Source organism: Ascidia mentula, chromosome 9, assembly GCF_947561715.1.
Source record: "Ascidia mentula chromosome 9, kaAscMent1.1, whole genome shotgun sequence".
NCBI classification, from domain to species: domain Eukaryota; kingdom Metazoa; phylum Chordata; class Ascidiacea; order Phlebobranchia; family Ascidiidae; genus Ascidia; species Ascidia mentula.
The window spans coordinates 8,538,046-8,558,354 of record NC_138574.1 but is presented as its reverse complement, the minus strand read 5'-3'; the positions used below and the strand labels follow the sequence as shown (position 1 = coordinate 8,558,354).

General features: G+C 38.2%; 3 protein-coding genes across 3 annotated transcripts; 2 read left to right on the top strand and 1 right to left on the bottom strand.

The window, feature by feature from the left end:
* Positions 1–5,097: 5,097 nt before the first annotated feature.
* Positions 5,098–5,933, bottom strand: LOC145914507 (uncharacterized). The gene is made up of 2 exons (XM_083002329.1): positions 5,658–5,933; positions 5,098–5,540 (listed from the first exon to the last, which is right to left on the bottom strand). Exons 1-2 carry the CDS (start codon positions 5,926–5,928, stop codon positions 5,098–5,100), a joined length of 714 nt encoding a protein of 237 aa, XP_082858455.1. The 5' UTR covers positions 5,929–5,933.
* A 4,840-nt stretch (positions 5,934–10,773) lies between these two features.
* Positions 10,774–18,408, top strand: LOC145913456 (matrix metalloproteinase-28-like). The gene is made up of 14 exons (XM_083001109.1): positions 10,774–11,054; positions 13,640–13,731; positions 14,133–14,257; positions 14,443–14,568; positions 14,942–15,038; positions 15,117–15,244; positions 15,991–16,077; positions 16,261–16,419; positions 16,555–16,716; positions 16,776–16,949; positions 17,140–17,277; positions 17,444–17,572; positions 17,757–17,897; positions 18,032–18,408. Exons 1-14 carry the CDS (start codon positions 10,914–10,916, stop codon positions 18,091–18,093), a joined length of 1,761 nt encoding a protein of 586 aa, XP_082857235.1. The 5' UTR covers positions 10,774–10,913; the 3' UTR covers positions 18,094–18,408.
* Positions 18,409–19,018: 610 nt separating this feature from the next.
* On the top strand, positions 19,019–20,093 carry LOC145914774 (mediator of RNA polymerase II transcription subunit 31-like). The gene is made up of 2 exons (XM_083002614.1): positions 19,019–19,251; positions 19,770–20,093. The coding sequence occupies exons 1-2, from the start codon at positions 19,102–19,104 to the stop codon at positions 20,091–20,093; spliced, it is 474 nt and encodes a 157-aa protein (XP_082858740.1). The 5' UTR covers positions 19,019–19,101.
* Positions 20,094–20,309: the final 216 nt, after the last annotated feature.

The window sequence follows — 20,309 nt, the reverse complement described above, 5'->3', positions numbered from 1 at the left end:
TTAAGGAAAATCCTTTTTCACATTCCTAAAAATTAGTAACAAAACAACCCTATTCTAGTGCTCTCAGAGAATGGCTGAAATATGCGTATTTGTAAATTCGCTGCCGTGTATTTAACGAACAATTCTAAACACCTAATGTGGAAAGAGCTTGCCAGACTTGCGCTTGGGCGACGTCAAGCGGATTTCTTTGAAAAGAGGCCTTAATATTCATCACTTTGAATTGGCAACCAAATTTACTGCGAACAATGAACAAGAAACATAAATTTTGAAGGAAACTGATAAAGCCATTAGGACTATCGGGCCAGGGGGTAACGGGAATATGATTTCCATGCGAAGAATCACCATTCGTTTGATCACAGCCAAGGAGGCCGTCCGGCTGTGGTGCTGGCTTAACAAACGTCAACTCGGTTTACTCCTAAGAGAGTAAACAAAAACGATTCTCAACGATGCTTCGTCTGTCTGTAACGGTGTTACTTTTTATCGACTCTATAGTGTGCGGATTTAAATAGGTTGCCACAAAAATGTGTGGAGTTGCCGCAAACACCTCGCCACCTCGTTTGGGCCGCTGCCACAACAGTTATGATTTTGTCATGTTGATTAGCCACATCTAACTCCAACCAGAGAATGCAATCAGATCCGAGCTGACTGTCTTGGCTCCGATATTAAAACTACAACTTGGAAAATTAACACCGTCAATTGTGATTAGCTAGCAAACATGACCGTATAGGAAATTATTTCATGAAAAGTTATGTTGGAAAAATTTATTGCTCAAAAGCCTGAAAAGGTTAAGAAAGCGACCATTACACAATTAGCAACTAAAACAACTACAGCAAGCTTGAAAAGCGTAAATAGTCAATATTTCAAAATATATTTGTGACTTTACTTCGTGCGCCTTCATTGTTTTTTGTTTATCACATTATAGCTTAACAAACATATGGACAGTTAGAAATATCTGAAAGCATTCGCTGTGCCTCAAACATCAGTTCCTAAAAAATCGCTGCAGGTTTTTGATTTACAGTTAAAGCTAAAAATGAGTTTTGACAAAAACTACAGCAACTCACAAAATGACACGACTTCCATGTATATTATATGTACCATCATATTTATAGCGATAAGGAAACTACAAAAATACATGTATATGACACAATACACCGAGTATATTACATTGTCAATATGCACAGGAACGTCTGATTAAAATATCTGTGACTATCTCAAGAATATCTCAGTTGCTTTTGATAACGTGGGGCGTTTATACTGTCGAAAACAGGCGCCAAATACTTTTTCTTCTTATAATTGTTTGTGTAAAACGGTGCAGTGATTATGTGGTGGATGGTCCATCGTGAAAGGTTTAGAACCAGTAACCGGGTCAACGTAGTCAACAAAACGAAATTTTTGCAAGGTATTATAACCCAGCGTCACACTTTTACCAAGTGCCATTGTGTGTACTACCACAACGTGGTTGTAACCCTTTTCTTTGGCACTGGTTTCACAAGCTGATAGAAGCGTGGAAGCCAATCCCAAGCCTGTGAACTCTTTGTGAACTGTTGTCTTCCCAACGTACATATATGTATCAGTGTTGAGTTGGTCGTGGAGACCCCGCAAACACCACGATGTGAACCTAACGTATGCCGGAAAAATGTTGTAAGCCTCTTCATTGACCGGTTTGTCAACATTTATCGGCGCAGAGCAGCTACAAGCTATCAGCTCTCCAGTTGAATTGAGACGATAACCTTTTAACAAGTAGTCATGATTTCAAGTGAATTGTGGAAAATAATAATATCAATCTTATATATTATTCAATACACAAAAAATGTTTATGTTAAGTAGCTAAGTCTACTACTGTCCTCTTACCAAATGATGAATTGGCTTTAAGATCTCTGGCGATGACGTGATTAAATAGTTCTTCTACTTTGGCAGGTTTAAAAGAAGATATCTGAAGAAATTTTGCGTTGGGCAGATAATGGTTTTTAACCAGCTTTTGACTTTCTTTCGTGTTGGTTTCGTCAATTCTCACTAATTTTACTGGTATCCCCGACTTGCTTGTTGAATACTCGTAAACATTCCGAACCCTGAATCCTCCACAGAGGACTGTTTGTTTGATTGAATGCAAATGCAGCATTGGGAATTTTTAAAATCATTCACAATTTATAAGAAAAGAGTTACACGCTACCAAAGCAACCAAATAGCACATAAGCCTTGGTAACCGTAAGAACTCGTTATGTTAAGCTATAAACAATAATCTCTGCAACGTTCCAATACTCAAATACTATGTTTCCTTGGCCATGTGAACGAATCGTCGCAAAACCGCTAGCGTTTCCATATCAGTTTCGTGACCGGACAGGCGTACGCATGTTGTGGTAAATACGAATAACCGTCTTGCTGTGCATTTGGACCTAAGAAACTCCAAGTAAAGAGTCCCGTAGCACATAAAAATAAAACGAAACTTAAAACAGATGCACACATTACAGATTCCATCATAATTGTTTCCAGTGACTTAAAGCAACAAATCTGACATTGCTAATTCAGTGCCCTTTCTAAAACTGTGCCCTTTTCTAATTTTATCAGCTGCCTGCTGCATTGCATGTCTACCACATTCAGTTTTATTGCATTTTTGCAAATGGCTAATAACATGTTTTGTCTACTTGCAGAGCACTTATTTTTCAAAAAATGTTACTACGCAGACCACTATTGCAAGCACGCTATTCGTAGACATAATTCTTATCACCACTAGACATGCACACTTGCAACATCAGCAAAACCAAAATCGTTGGAGCCTATAGAGTACTATACAAAAAAAGTGTCCATGGAAATGTAGTAAAAGACAAAACACATCGACAATTTTGAGCGCAAAATTTTGTTTTTGAGTGCATCACCGGTTCTCAAAAGTTTGGATTCGTTAGTCACGGCATTTAAGTAAAATAATATAATATAGTTATGTGTCTAATCAGCGCATATAATTTTGCTATAGTCGAACTGGGCGACCTAACTAACATAAAGGAATCGTTTTGACGCATTTATGTCGCACACCGCACAAAATCATAATCCGGGTCGTACTTTACCTCTGATGCATACCCAACTTGTTAAACACAAGATGATGCATTTTTGTACCAAGAGTTTTAGGCCTATGAAGTGCCTGGCTGCTCGGGTCATGTTAGTGCGTTATGGTTGAATTAATCTTTTTCGGGCGTGGTTTGGGCTTAACATAATCTTTTGGGTTCGAGCGTGCTATGTTTGGCCCGATCACAACTCAATCTATAAACTGATAGTAATTTAAGCTCTAATTTCTTCAGAATTAAATTTCCAATGAAACACTTCTGCGTTACTGAAATTTTCTTTGTGATATAGCAGCAGACAGTACGGGTAGTTACAAAATACCATTTAATGCGTTTGGCGCTATTGTGCGGATGAAACTTTCGTGACATACAAAAGTGCGGGCAGTCTGTAAAAAGGTTGAAAAGCACTGGTCTATTCTATATCGTTTCATTCTTTTACTAAAAACAAAATCAATATTTGTTTAATCTTAGGTTGTAAAAAACAAGATTAATACCAATGTGACACAAATATTTCTAATGTTTTTTTTGAAATCAAAGCTTGAGATCAAACAATCAATGCTGAAATATAATCATTTTCGCCGGTTTGTTTTGACGATATTCCATATGGGATATATACAATGTAGTTACCAATGTTGTAGTTACAAACAGAAGACGATAAATTCCCAATAATTTTGCCGGGTAATCATTGTGGCCGCGACGCGCAGTAGCCCGCACATATACTTGCATCACTTGCTCCATATCTGACGTATGCTGATGATTTCTGTTGTGATGCGGTGCAAAAAATGACAGCAAGGATCGCAGTTGACGACCAGCATGTAGAATTTCGGCATAATTTTGAATTTTAGCGCTGGATGAGGCGTATATCGAACATGGTCATGAAACGTCATGTTGCTGCAGTAAGATCATCTCCTGTTGTCTTCCCTCCCGCACAAATTTTCTGCATTGCACCCTTAAATGCTGCTTCTCTGTTCGCAGCGGGATGAAACAGAGGTAATATGACACGAATATCCAACTTGGTACAAAAACTTTGTGACGTGAACTGTGGTACATATTGCCATTCACATTGGTTGTGGGAAATCCTCCAATGGTAAAAATATCTTTCATGTAATGGTGTGCGCTGATGTGGTGTTGTTTCCATAGACTCAAATCGACGCATGTACGGTACTTTGAATGTGCGTCAACAAATTTACACAAAATAACGACATCTTGTTAAGAAATGTCCAGCATAGTTCACATGCGCTCCCAGGACTTAAATGTCTTCCACTAACTTCTGTATTGTTTATGTTGTGAAGCATTTTACAAAATTCTTGGTATTAGCATAACATTTGGTACGCGGCTTCCAGACGTAACTGGGGGCATTTGTTTGATGCTATAGAAATGCAATGCAACATGTACAATATTTTAATACGAAGCGGTTTTGGTACAAACACTCGGGTGATATAGTTTAGTTGCAAAACGATGGCGTTGTCGTGGATCCAAAGCGACCGAGCGTAATTGAAGTACTTAGTTAGCACCCAAAGAATAACACACTCCTTCTTGTGTAATATTAGCAACTGCACAGTCAATAATCGATTTCTGTGCAATGATAAACGGAACCGTTTAACACTGGGATAAATGCGAGATTTGCTGTATTGTCACTGCACAAACAGTTATGAACAAGCGTGCTTGTAAGTTGCAACGTTATTACAATTATTAGGGCTATTAACGCTTACCAGCTGAATCCCATCACTATTTACATCTGTTGCTGTTTTAATTTCGCAGGAAAACGTTCCAAGCTAATTATTGGGACTTCGGCAACTATAGCAACTCACAAAAACACACGACATCGAGTATATTTTGTACAGAAGAATCAAAATATTAACCAAACTAATATTAAAAGACATAACTGTGTACACAAAATAAAAAATTTCTTATTTTGTATACATACACTCAGTGCGGCTAATTAATACAAAGAAAAATAGGAAAACCTAGTTCACACTTTTAATGCCACAGCGTGTTTAATAGAAAGAAGGTCAATCTTTTAAGTCACAAATTCTTATTGCTTTTATAATTGTTTGTGTAAAACGGTGCAGTGATTATGTGGTGGATGGTCCATCGGGAAAGGCTTAGAACCAGTAACCGGGTCAACGTAGTCAACAAAACGAAATTTTTGCAAGGTATTATAACCCAGCGTCACACTTTTACCAAGTGCCATTGAGTGAACTGTTACCACGTGGTTGTAACCCTTTTCCTTGGCACTGGTTTCACAAGCTGATACAAGCGTGGAAGCCAATCCCAAACCTGTGAACTCTTTGTGAACTGTTGTCTTCCCAACGTACACATATGTATCAGTGTTGAGTTGGTCGTGGAGATCCCGCAAACACCACGACTTGAACCTAACGTATGCCGGCAAAACGTTGTAAGCCTCTTCATCGACCGGTTTGTCGACATTGATTGGCGAGGAGCAGCTACAAGCTACCAGCTCTCCAGTTGAAATGAGACGATAACCTTTTGAAAAGTAGTTGTAATTTTAGTTTAATTGTGAAAAACAATGTCAAACATATATAATATTTAATACACAAAAATGTGGATGGTTAGTAGCTAGGCCTTCTATCGTCCTCTTACCGAATGATGAATTGGCTTTAAGATCTCTGGCGATGACGTGATTAAATAGTTCTTCTACTTTGGTACGTTCAAAAGTAGATTTCTTGAGAAAAATTGCGTTGGGCAGATAATGGTTTTTAACCAATTTTTGGGCTTCTTCCGTGTTGGTTTCTTCAATTCTCACTAATTTTACGGATATCCTCGACTTGCTTGTTGAATATTCGCAAGCATTTCGAATCCTGAATCCTCCACAGAGATAAACTGTTTGTTTGATTGAATGCAAATGCAGCATTGGGAACTTTGAAAATCATTCAAACTTTGTAAGAAAAACAAAGTCAAAAAACAGCTCCATCACACTAACCCGATAAACAACGTGGAACATCAAAACAAAACACTTATTTTGAATAAACGTCTTTGCATATGGCTATAAATTTGACTTTACATAAAATTGTACATACTTGGTTAGAAACGAAAACCGATATCTGTATTATCTTACATTGTCGTGCACATGTACGAACACTCAACGTCAAAACCAAGATTATTATGTTTTTGCGATTCATTTCAGAATCATTGCAGCCATTATGACAAAAAATATTTCTACTATCTCCATTCAAACTGTTTTATTCACACTTTTTTGCAAAACATCAAAGCTTAAACAATCAATGAGGAAATGTAATCATTTCCGCGAATTTGTTTTGATAAATTCCCATATGGGTTACATGAAAGTTACCAATGTTGTAGTTACGAGTAGAAAACGATAAAAGTAGTTACGAGTAGAAAACGATAAAGACTCTTATAGTGTGCGGACCCAAATGAGCCGGCGAAAGAATGTGTGGAGCCGCAAGCACCTCGCCACCTTGTTTTGGCTTCTGCCACAACAGTTATGATTTTGTCAAATTGATTATGGGTAAAAACAAACTGCCACAACTTGAGAATGAAATCCGATCTGCGTTGAGAGTCTTGGAACCGAAACCACAAATTGTCAACAAGGCCATGGAAAATACACACTGTCGATTGTGACTAGTATGCGAACATGGCCGGAAAAAGAAATTATTTCCATAGTTCGTGAACAGTATGTTGGAGAAAAATAATCACAGGAAAAGCCTGAAAAGGTTACGAAACGATGGTATATTAAACAAATAACATGCGACAACTATGCCATGATTGAGGCACGTTGGTTTAATGCATTAGGTGTGGGAAGATGATGACGCGATTTTCTATTGAACAAAACAAATACCGCCGCATATGTCACTGACTTTATAAAAATAAATCAACCAACTAACATTAACTGGATGATATATCTTATTCACCTTCTTTCAGCCTAAATCTTGCATTGGGTTGAAACTGTGAGATTATATAAAAATGGATCAGGGAGTTGTGGAACAGCCAGGAAACCATAGAAACTTTGTTTATGTCTTTGATTGTTGCGATAATCTTACGTGGTGTTTGAACCGGCGACTTTCGACTTCCGATAATACGACATCAAAAATTTTCCCTTCCTTAGTCTATGACTCACATGTAATTCGAGAGGCAACCAACAAACTTATTTTACAGTTAGTTCGAAGTCCACGAAGAAAACACTTAACGTTCCTGGAAGAAAATTAGTTGTGATGATATCTGGATGGAAGTCACGTCGCGTTTAGACGATTTTAAATTCCATATAGGGTTTCTCTTATGGACGACATCCCTTTACACTTGTTTGTCCGTTCACATCTGGACAATGTATATATAGTTACATATATATATATGTATATATATGTATGTATTGGGAATGGAATGTCTAACAGGAATGTTTCGGGTATTTGTGCGTGAGAGTTGAAGCACAATTGCGTTCTGAAATATATGCATGTTTACGCGGTTACCAAAATAATTTAAATATGTCAGCTTTTAATTTTTTGTTGTGACACCGAAAAAATTAGGGTGATTACAAGCAACTGTGAATTTCAGTCTTATACGAGTGCAAAAATGTCACCAGCTATAAACTGCATAAAGCCACGAACATTGAGAAAATACCATGCGTGATTACTAATCAGTTGTCAGGTGAAACACCCGGTACAAATTAATCACTTGTTCTTCTATTTCAGATCACGGAACGTCACAACGTACTTTTGTCACACAGCGTTGTCATGGCGATGTTAAATTTAGCTCGATTTTGTCGCTATAGAAAGAAGTGTCAAACAAGAGTGGCAATGGTCGTGCCATAAGCCGTGTATCAATTGACAACACACTAATTCGCCTTCTTACTGAACCTTTGCGAACTGTGGTCGTAGTTCGTAGCCGTTCGTGCGAAACGGGGTGTTTGTGACGTAATAAAATATCGTAAAACCTATAAGCGTGACCAAATAGGAAGACAAATTGTCCGGGCTGGATATGAGCCATGGGGTCGGCATTCGATTTCAATGGGAATTTCGATTTGAAATTGCGTCAATTCAGATTTCACGGGAATGTTGTGACGAATTTTATGTCCAGGGAACGGAAATTTGGCGTAGTGCTCCATTGTTGTCTGCTGAAGCGTGGCTACTGTTAACACAGTCGTAAATAAATTGATGGGAGTTGGAATCTTGCTCATCTTCACTCGAAACAGCAGTGTTTTTGAGAATGTATAACTGTGATTGAGATATTAAGTTATAACAGAGTTTTGGTCACACAATTACTTTGAATTAGAGATAACTTGTATTGAAGCATAACACACCAAACATTCTGAGGCAGGGACCCTCCGTCGGAGCAAAAAATTGCACAGCTCATAATTTGACCTCACCTTCCAGACAAGCCCACATGTCGTAACGAGTTTACACAATAAACTGAATTTGTCACCCGCAGCTTTTAACGACGTTTCCAATAACTAAGTTAAACTAAACTGTCGAATTAGTGACTTACAAACGAACTACGTTTGCAGGTATAGTTTTTATTTTTATTTTGAAATGTTTGGGAAATGGCAAGATAGTTTGCAGGTTAATGCGCTCGGAAATTATCTCCACCTTGGCACAGAAGTACGAGCTATAATGTGGGTCCAAATTGCAACAGTTCGCGCACGAATTCGCAAAGCAAATAACCTAATTGCATAATTAGCGCGTTTCCCATAACTTATTTGTCAATAACTCCATTTCCTTATTCAGCGACACAAGATATATAGGAGAAAGGCTTACCGGTACTTCAGAAATACGAAAAAAACAAACGACATCGCGTGCTGCGCTATTCTGTTACATCACAATCGCGATGTTTTACGTAGACAAAATTATCCGCGAGTGATTCAGTTCACTGGCGTTTCCTACAAAACACATCGATTAGTCCGCTATGCGATGGCCATCTATCAGGATTCGACATCGCCAATTAATGGCCCATTCATGACGTAAGCACTACGTTACTGTGACGTCACATTCGTTAGCAGTCGAGAATTCGATCTTATTCATTTCCTCCTCAATACTCCCAGCACGGCAATGTTCTGCGTCTTAACCCCAAATTATTTCAACCTGAAAATGTGAGTGGGTCGCCTAATTATGTATTAACAACTACCTTAAGCACGTAAAGGGACTCCGAAGCTTTGTCTGCTCCCCTATGCTGTTCACTCAAGTAGGAAACCCATAAATCCACAGTTCCTTGAATTTTGCTCGTTTATGGGTTTCGGTAGCGAAAATCAGGAACCCGGCAAACCAAACTTTGGTATTCACAAGAGAAAGCGAATTTCCTGAATTTCGGTAGCGATTGTTGTTTCAATACCGTTTCTCATAATCTCTCAAAACAACAATATGCGTAGTCAGCATTTTTTCTCGAAAGCAAAATTTTTCTCGAAAGCTCTAGTTTCGAAACTATGCCGTATTTTGCGGTCAATGCTCCAATCATTTTGCCTCGTTTGCGCAGTCATTATTACGCCATAGATAACAAGACTCCATTGCCATATAAGGAAAGTAAAAGTTATTGGAAAGGATCTCAAGAGGCCAAGTACAAATAATTAGCTGTTACAAATATCCCACATATTTGTGTCACTTGAAATGTTCGGCGCGTTAATGTAACAAACAACCCTGCGTTTATTTTAAAACCACTATACGTAACACGAACATTATTTCCTGGAAAATACACGGGGCCGCGGCGAAATTTTTAGCAAACCATGCAAATAACGAAATATTTACTTGCGAACACCTGAAATTTAAGAGAACTCGTGCCAGGCGTACGGGTTTGGAGAAAGCGACTCCGCAGGGAAATGCGGAAGAAGAAAATGCGTTCGGCAGTTACAAAATAGAATGTATCATGGCGAATATACTTAAATATAAATGTGTAGATTATAAATAAAGTGTGGTTTGCACAAGTCAAGTTTACTAATTTACATTTATAAATTCGAAATGCCCAGCAACAACGTGTGGGCGTAAAGCATGCAATACGTTAAACTAAGTTAACATATGCTTGTGATATGTTTATATCAACTTGCTTTAGAAACGATTTGACATTGACTCGAATGGATTCTTGCACATGTAGAACTTGTTTACCGATACCGGATTCGATTGGTGGTATGTGCTGCCTATCGGTAAACTACTTCCGTTTCTCTGACAAACAACTCCACCATAATTAATCGCAAAAGACACCGAAACATGCAACGTCTAGACCACATTTGCAGTAATTCGAATGCCCGTCGTACACCGCACAAACTACGTGCTTTCACCCATATCCGAGGTTACGGGTGAGGAGAAACACCTAGAAATACAAAGTCAATATCTCAGTAAAAAAGGAAAGCTTTTCGAATTGCGGGAGGTGACGATCGTGACGGGCTAGAAACCCACTCACCTGACGTTGGGAGGTTTTGTCTGACGGAACGCGACTGTTACGTCACAGAGTGCTTTGTAGGATCACGACCAGCTTTGCTATAAAATGCGGACCCTGCGGGGTGTTGGGAACAGTGTAGACGAGCTTCAACAAGAAGTTGAGGAAAAAGCAAGCAGGTGTTACTGCACTTCGAAACTGTAAATGATAAAGGAAGTTGGTTGTGCTTCAAGTTGACGTGCCTGCTGTTAGAAACAGGCCTTTGTTTAACATTGTTGCGCGTATTTGTTTTGTGATAGTTGAGCTAACAGCTTTTCGCAAAATTCGTTAATAATTGCTTTGGGCGCAGCCGGGTATGATGTTATTTGAAATGTGTTATATCAATTTTTCTTCTAATTTTGCAGATTTAAAGCGAAAAAATTTTATACTTGCAAAACTCAACTGCAACGTAAGAGCTTCCAACGTTAGAACATTATTCGTAAACACAACAAGATCTTAACAAAGGAACGCCAAAAATCACAGAAAATGAAGCTGGTTGTCGTCATGGCAGCTCTCTTTGCATCGGTGGCATCGTTTCCTGCTCCTGATCCTGATCCGTCACCAAGAGCAATAAGAAGGTCTGCCAACCTTGGAGATCTCAATAACTTCAACGCCGCTAGGGCAGCAGTAAGTTTTTTTGCATTTAATATACAAACATTTTAAAATTTTAAATAATCCTTGTCAATTTTATAGTTTGAACCTAAAAATTATTTGCCGAAAGACATTTTATATTTTACCATATTTTACAATGCGTGGTTTGGGTTTGAATTTTTAAAATATATTCATATATAACAGTCATATAAGTGCAGTTAATTTTTACAAAACATATTGGTTTGATCAATCTAAACCCATCCATCGAAACAAACCTAACAAGTCGCATTTGACAAACGGCGACACCTTAGAGCAATGCGATGTTTAACTAAATTTCAAAAACCATAATGCAACTTTTAAAGCACAAACTATTTTTGAAAAGTGTTTATTTTTATAGTTAAATAAAAAATTTCCTGAACACCCTATTGGTGGTTACAAAACAAAACGATTCACAATTTGTTGAGCCTTTTAGCCGTAAATTTCCAGGATGTTGTTCAAATATTTTAGAATACAGTAAATGATTCACAAAAGTTGCGTCATTTTCGTTTTACGGCTGATGTAGCGTTTGGAATAACATCACAAACCGTTTTGGGGGCTAACACATAAATTACCCCCTTTCAGTTTGACAAACTACGGGCTTTTGTGGTGAGTAAGAATCACAATCATAAACCCAGACTGATGCGCAGTTACTCGCGAATAACCTACCCTGCAATTTATTGTCGGTTTTGTATGGCATCGCGTAAGGCTGGGGGATGTTTCATAGTTTATCGCGCTATGGCCAAGTAAATTCTCGGATTTATGGATGACTTATGGCGAGACAGTTTTTTTAGGAACGCTTTGTAAGAATGGTACCAAATAAGTCTTTGAGCTTTATAAGTGCGCATTATTATAAGGGAAAACGTCCCACCTAATTAATCTCTTAACTCACTTGATTTTGGCGCGTCATGCGGATCTTATTCGGACAAATATGGTCCGCCGTGAGCTGGAGGTAAAATTAATGCCACCCCCTTTGGCAATATAAACAACAGTCCGAAGATTAAGTCTTACACAAAGTTTGTTCGCGTGGGACGGTTTATTTGTAAATGAAGCCTTTCACGATTGGTGGGGCATAAGCATAATATCCGCTCCCCAGACTAAACTATCTTTACCCGTTTGGATGTTCTTAATATGGATATAATAGGAGAATGTAATGGTAAAACCAAGAGGGCTTTGGCACATCCTAAATACTACTGTTCTGTACAGTAAATATGCGGGGCCTTTTAGTTCCCGTTTGCCTCAGACAAATATTTGTTTCACGGCCACGGAAACACACCAAACGACCCGCTAAACGAGAAGTAATGGGAAAAGTACGTGCCTATCAGCTAAATATTCGCAAGATCGATAAACCATGAACCACGGGGCGTGGTGATACCCGCAGGGTAAAAGGGTCAACAAGCTGTTTCAAAATTCTACAAGTAGCCTACCTTCTGCAAGGTTCAAAGAATGCAGTGGCGTGATGTATCACCCTATAACTAGCGATCCAACACCTGAACAACAAATTTCCTTCGGCTTACCGCGCCAGCTCAACGTAAAAGGAGTGATAGAATAGCGCTTAGGCTTTACCGGGTCTTAACTCTGGTTGGAAACGGATAAACCGAGGCCGGGTTTAAGCCGCGCTGAAACGCAATACGAGGGTCAAAACTTGACATGTCCCTTATCTCGTTTCGCTGGTTTTGCGGTTTGTATAGCAAGGATATTGCGGGTGATTGACAGGCTTTTGACCCCTGTTTGTCAAAAGCTATCTTTTTTCAGTCGACCAGATAGATAGCTCTGCAAACAAAATGCATTTGTCGAGGTATATGGTTGGGTTTTATACGCTATTTAACGGCGACTTGGGGGACATGCGTATCCAACGCTTCCGCAAATGTCATGTATATTACAACACTTTTAGAGCAACGGTTTTTGGAACTCCTTCTCTGGGTCCAAGTTCCTTTCGGGTGTCATTACAAACGTCACAGTACACGTGACTGCCAGCAGTGAACAGTTGCTCGACTCGCTGACGGGCTCAATCGAGTCGCAGCTATCCCAACTCGTCAACTCGCTGAGTAGTGACGTTGAGCGTGAGTTGGCAAATCTACCCGTGAGATTTACCAACCGTTCTTCACGAGTCGTTGTGAAAATTGTAAACCTTGGCAAGGTGACTTTCTAACGGCACGAGACATGAAAACACCTTTCTTTATAGAATGCATGGGAATTGACTTCGGAAAAGGCAATAATACGATAAATTTTCAATAAATATCAACACTTAACCATAAATATACACTACTGAATATTAGAGTCGAGGGAATTTCTATTGATTTTCTTGTCTTTTTTTGTTTCGCCGGTGATTGGCATCAACTAAATACACCTTGATCTTGGTTAGCGAATCATAAAACAAAAAATAAAATTTACTCTTATAAGGAAAGTTTACTCTAATAAATCTTCCCTGACATTTTCACTCATTTCATTTCCCTTTACGACAAACAACAACAATAAATGTTTGTTACTTACAAAACTAGTTTTTTTATAACATTAGTTATTAATAAAAAAATTTGACCATTTATTCCCGTTGAAAGAATCGTTTCATCTCAATTGTTTTTCAGGACTACCTCAATAAGTTTGGATATATGTCGAAGAAGAGTCGCAGCAAACTCGCCGAGATCGTCGACCCCAAAACCATGAAGCGGTCGATCAGGTATTTGACTGTGAATAAAGTCCTGAGCTAGGGATAAAAACAAAAAATATAGCGTGCGAACCTACGGGTGTGGTACGGCTTTGCTTCGCTGAAACTCAACTTCCTATTTATGCGTTTTTTTGAAGCGATAAACAGGGTTTGGGACAATAAGGGTCTGCAACCATTTGTTTGTTTGAGACAAACTTTGGCATTGAGGGGTTGCACGGGATAACGAACAAACTTGCAACATATATATATATTTTAGAACACATATATAGTATATGCATTGTGCATATTTACTGGTCAAAACCTATGTTAATTCATGCAATCAGTTTTAAACCGCTTACAAAATGTCAAATATGTTGTTAAATTCTTACAAGCTGGGGCAAAAATAAGCTAAACAATATGATCATAATCCGCAGAACCTTCCAGCAAATGGCAGGAATTGAGGCGTCTGGACAGCTGAATGCAGAGACCGTGCGTATGATGTCCATGTCTCGTTGTGGGGTGGAGGACACAGTTGGAGCATTTAACATGGGCAACACAGGTAAGCTACTGCAAACATTACATGTTCAAAAATAAAATTGTTTGATTTTTTCCACTGTTCAAAATTAAACACAAAATATTAATACTGCGTAGCATTTTGCAATCACATTCTGTGTTCAACATTTTCGGAAACATTGTGTAACGTAAACAGGCAGTTGGTTATATCCAAACTTTTATTTTCTGTAGGAAACCAAGCGGACTCTAAATACCGAAGCAAAAAACGTCAAAGGATGGCCAGACGCAAGAAGCGCGGTCGAAAGGGAAGAAAAGCAACCAACGCCAAAAGCCGTGGAAAACGATACAATGCAGAAGGTATTAACATATAATACAGAAAAGTCGGTTGTGCAATTAAAATACGTTCGTATTTACATACACAGCCCTACGTAACGCACAGCTCCGGGCCCAAACGTCATTTTATTATCATGTCGAGTTTACAGTTTAGCTGCGCAATTAAATATTTACTCAACGGAATCGTCATCAGACTTTCGTCACTGTCGAGGACGGCTGTTGAACTTTTTCTGTTAATGAGAAGAGGAACCCACTAGTTTAAAAGACGTTTAGGTTCAGAGAACTTCTCCATACTAACTTAGTAACAGCATACGATTACCTCGAATGTAAATAATTAGCTTGGAGTGCCACAAAATGTACACATCTCTTTATATTAAATAATTTATTACCATGTTAGGCGGACTTTGGGCTACAACAGACTTGAAATACTGGATCAACGACACTAAAATCACGAAGGACATGACCAAAGCTCAGATATATCATTCTATTCAAAAGTAGGTTACTCAATATATGCATGATATATCCCAATAAATGACTACTAACTGTTTTTAATTTGTGAACTTTATTAACAGAGCGTGGGAAGTATGGACAAACGTCACCAAACTGAAGGTCAGGCGCGTTTCCTCCCCATCTAGAGCAAATTTAAAAATTTCCTTCGGTTCAGGCGATCATGGTGACGATTACCCTTTCGATGGAAAAGGTGAGATATAAATTACATGACATGAATAAAAGAGTGTGAAAAAAATATTACTTTAATTACGTTTGTAAAAATAATTCCACTTTACTTTATAATTTATGAATGATTTCCAACATATAATGATATTCATTATTCGATAAGGTTTGGGCAATACTGGCGAGGCAATAAACGTATTTCCTTTTCTGTAAGCGATGCAATTGAACGCATATTATTTACAAAACATGTAATTTTGGACGTTTGCGCATAACGAAAAGTCGCTTCTCACATCAAACACTCACAATTTGGCCACCACTAAATAAACACAACGCATAACACTGTACGTGGGCAATGCATTTTTGGAGCCTTAACCAGCCCGAAACGACCCATTGTTCGTTGTTGAGATGTAAGATATTCCATGAACCCACGGAGCGTTTAATGTTTAGCCAAACGTGACTCTTCGGCGGTGACTCTATTGTGGCCTTAAAAACCCTAAAGTGCGTGTTGTTGCGAGGATTTACCTTCGCGGAAGGCAATCCCACTGGCCACAATGATCCTTTTGAAATAAAACATTTTATTGTTTCTTGAGCTCACGCATTCAGTCAACCATGGTGCTGGGGTAAGATTTGTACTAGATTACCTATCAGGCAAACAGGCCTTAAGAAAATAGTTCGATCAGAAACTTTTGCACGGTTTGCTGCGTTTTGCAACCAAGTCTGTATGCGGTTTTCAACCGTGAATGGATTCAATAAACAAAACCTTCGTTGTTTCAGGTGGTACGCTCGCTCATGCGTTTTTCCCAAGTGATGGCAGAGCTCATTTTGATGACGCGGAACGTTACACATTCACAGGAAACGAAGGCAAGAGCAACTATCTACTCACTTCCATATAAACTTGTTTTACTCTGTAATACATTTTTATGGTTTATTAAAAGCAATTATTTTAATTTTCCGCTATGACACTGACTGGGGTTTATTATGAATGATTCCAAATATAAGCTTAAATATTGGATTTTTGTTTTAATCATGGTTACGTATATGTAGGAGTCAACCTGTTTATTGTTGCTGCCCACGAGTTTGGACACAGCCTTGGTCTCGGTCACTCAAGTGTGAGGAACTCCCTTATGGCTCCGTTTTATCAGGGTTATGTGGAGAACTTTAAACTACACGATGACGACATTGCAGGAATACAACAACTGTATGGTAGGTGTTACATTTTTTCCCCATTATTTTTGTCCATTTTAATCAATCTGTGCGAACTGACTTTAACATTCTTGGCTTTTTATTTAAATCTGCTTGATAATAATTTTTCTCACACGATGTTTGATCTCTATGCAGGAAAGCCAGACAGCTCCAGGAAAGTTAACACAAATGAGAAAAAAACACGTCCAAAAAAGAAGCCGACGCCAAGGCCGAACATACCGACCACAACGTCACCACCACGACCGGGAGCAATGGACGTTTGTGGAGACAGAATTTCTTTTGATGCAACTGTATATGGTAAATATTAAAATTGCAAATTTGCCGCAGCAACATCGACTAAAATTCAATCTATTCAGATCACACGAAAGACGTTATGTACGGACTGCGTGGAGCTTATTACTGGAAAATAAACGATAGGGGCGTAGTCGCCGGTTACCCAAGGAAGATCGTAAGGTATTGGAAGGGTCTTCCTCCCAACATCAATGCAGCCGCTTACTCCAAATACACCCAACGGTTTTATTTCTTTAAAGGTGAGTAATTTTTTATTGTGAATTATCGTCATTGAGTTACGTAAGCCAACATAATAAAATATCTTGGAGGCTACTTAACTAACAAGATCGTTGTAAGTCGCACCATAGCTGCACTGTTGGTCTGCAGCTCACTATAAAAAATTGCATCCAAACAACCACTTGCACATCTGAAACATTAATTTTGCCACAGGAAATCGCATGTGGAGATACACAGCTAATAGAACACTTGAATCGGGATTTCCCCGAAGTGTTTCGGATCTTGGACTTCCCTCTCATCCACAAGCCGCCGTACAATGGAGTGGAGATGGGAATATATACATATTTAAAGGTGATTTGTTTGAGATACTCGTTTGTTCAATAACCATGGCCAACTACACCTAATACCTGTTTGTATTTGATGTATCAAAATATAACTCCCAAACGAACAATGCTTGTATTTGGGATTCAATAATACTGGAAAGCATGTTTAAGAACTATGGTTGGTTTGATTTCAGATGGGTTTTACTACCGTTTTTCGGAGTACCAACGATACGACGGTACGAGGCGGTTCCGAAGACTAAGAACCAGTGCGCACTGGAACAACATTCCCGACCAACCCAATGCTGCTATCCAGTGGAAAAATGGTAAATATTTTCCCATTGTTTCAAATGATTTCCATCACACTTTTCCGTCTATCCATCCGAGCTGTACAGTTATGCCTCACTTGAAAAAGCTCTTGTGCCCAATGAAATTAAATAGAAGGTTAATAAACACCAAAATAAGAAAACCAAAACGTAGCATTTTTTAAAACTGTTCAAAACTCTACAGGAAAGACGTACTTCTTCAAGGGTGACGAATACTGGAGATTTTCAGACACCGACTCAATGCCAGACAAAAATTATCCGAAGAGTGTCAAAAAGATGTGGATTGGCTGTGGCAAGTCCAAGGCATCTGCAGCCAAACTTAAACGTAAGTCTTGAACCCGACTAACCACATGGAATATTTTTTGTTCCAAACATCTTTGATAAAGTTTTTTGAAAGCAATGCAAAACTAGTTTTTCACGCATAAGAAAGAAATGCAAATATCCGTGTTTGTATTGCAGAAAAGCGACCTATTCTTGCCAGATTGCAATCCCAGCCAACCGATGTAACGAGGAATGACTAGAGCACATAGCAACCTCTTTTAAGTCAAGGTGTAAGCTTTGTTGCACAGTCATGATACATCACATTCATCGTACGCAATTTAAGGATGGCATCATAGCATTGTAGAGAAAATGCAATGCTGTTTTCCACGATGAAATAATGAGCGTATTTTGCATAATATTTAACGTCAACCACTTTTTCGTATTTATTGTTTCCTCAGCTTTTCCTTTGTGATAGGAAAACTTTTTTATAGCTGTTTTATGTTCTGGCATTTTTTATACCTATTTACTTACGTTTTGTACAAAATCGTTTTTGTTTAATACAAATTCGCAATTAACTCTTATGTTATCTTGTATAAAAATAGGCAATCCAGAGAAAAAGGCAGAAATATGGCTATAAAAATATATGGAAATTGATAATTTCCAGGGCACAACCAGCGTATAGTCAGCGTTTTTTCTATTTATCTTATAAATGTATATAAATGGGCGTCGAACACTCAGAGAAGTGCACGCATTTTGTTTACACAATCAACACGAAAAGAGAGGCAGACGAGCAGCGCATAATCATTTTGTATAGAAATATTAGTTTTGTCTAGCAGATAGTATTCCTGCAGTCTTACATGACAACTCACCTGGACGAATTTGGTCTATTTTGCTGTCCACCGTTTTGCAGAAAATAAATATTAGAAATCATGAAAAAAATGCTACCGGCAATAATATCTTCATTTTTCTCTCTAATTTTGTTACATAACCACTTTGGGGTTTAGTTTTAAATTCAAAACATGAAAGAGGAGTTTCTTTAGTACCTTCACACCTTTTAATTATTGTTTTACTGCTACATTTTGACAATGGTCACATAATATTTCGAAAAAAAAGTTTATGACAGTTTTCGGGAATACCCCTATTTTTTAAGATCGGATGAGCGTACAGGTACAGAGTCAGACTACTTTCGTAAAAATAAAACACCTACTCAAAACTTATAACATTTATTCCAAATGCAAGACTGTTTACAGTAAACGGAATCTGTAAACATGTCACAACAAATAATTCCTGGGGTTCTGGGCCAAAAAAATCCTTCTTTGAACGACGAGTCGGTAAGATTCCAAGTGGAATTGGAGTTCGTACAATGTCTTGCTAACCCTAATTACCTGAATTTTCTTGCCCAACACGGATATTTAAAGGTAAACATATGTTTTGTTTCGTTTGTCTTTTCTTGGTGTTTATCAAGTTTTCTCTTATCAGATAACAAGGGAGCGGTTGTGATTTTAAATTGTTTCACATGTCTGCCAACATTTGAATTAAGCTTTTGGAAGTAATTTAGGACTTAAAATTTTACCAGGAAAAAGCATTTGTGAATGTTACTGATAAGACAAATTCCTAAGCACTATACTTTACCAGATTTAAAAAAATGATTGTGTTTTGTGAAAATTAATGATAATCTACTCAATTTTTTTGTACCTATACATATAACTTATGTGAAAGATATACAAAGCTTTGTGTTGAAGCATTGCAGTTTGGATGTGTAGGGTTTAAAGTGGTCACTTGAAAAAACTGGGTTGGCAAGGTTAGTGTTAGCAATTGGGGTTAACCCGTCGCTAACCTCTAATAAAATGCATAAAAAAAAGAACCCATTAAAACATAGTTTTTGTCAGTTGATGACATCCTTTACTTGCAAAAAAACATTGTCAATTTTGTTCAGGAAACAAATTTCATCAACTATCTTAAATATCTCCTCTACTGGAAAGAACCAGAGTATGTGAAGTACCTACGCTACCCACAATGCATCTACATGCTCGAGCTGCTTCAGTACAAACAATTTCGAACAGAACTAGTAAACACTCCCTGTGCCAAATTTATTGAAGATCAAATGCTTCTACATTGGCAATTCTATACAAGAAAACGAATCCGTATGCAGCAAGCCATGATGGATGCAATTAGACAGCGTCAGGAGGCACAGAGCAGCACTGAAAGCACAAGTGTCTCAACTAATCCTTCGACAGTGAACATTGCTCTAAAGTCCTAGCTCACATTATGTGCTGGGGATTGAACCTATTTTTTTGCTGCAACCCAAGAGCAAGAATTATCAAGTGAAAGAAAATGAGATTGTTATTTTTCTATTGCTGTCCTTAAGCATACTGTATATGGGCTCATTACTTTGAAGAAAAGCAGGTTTTTTTGTTACCTAATGTGCAAGTTTAGAATACAATGTTGTGGTGTATTACTGCATATGATTTTACTG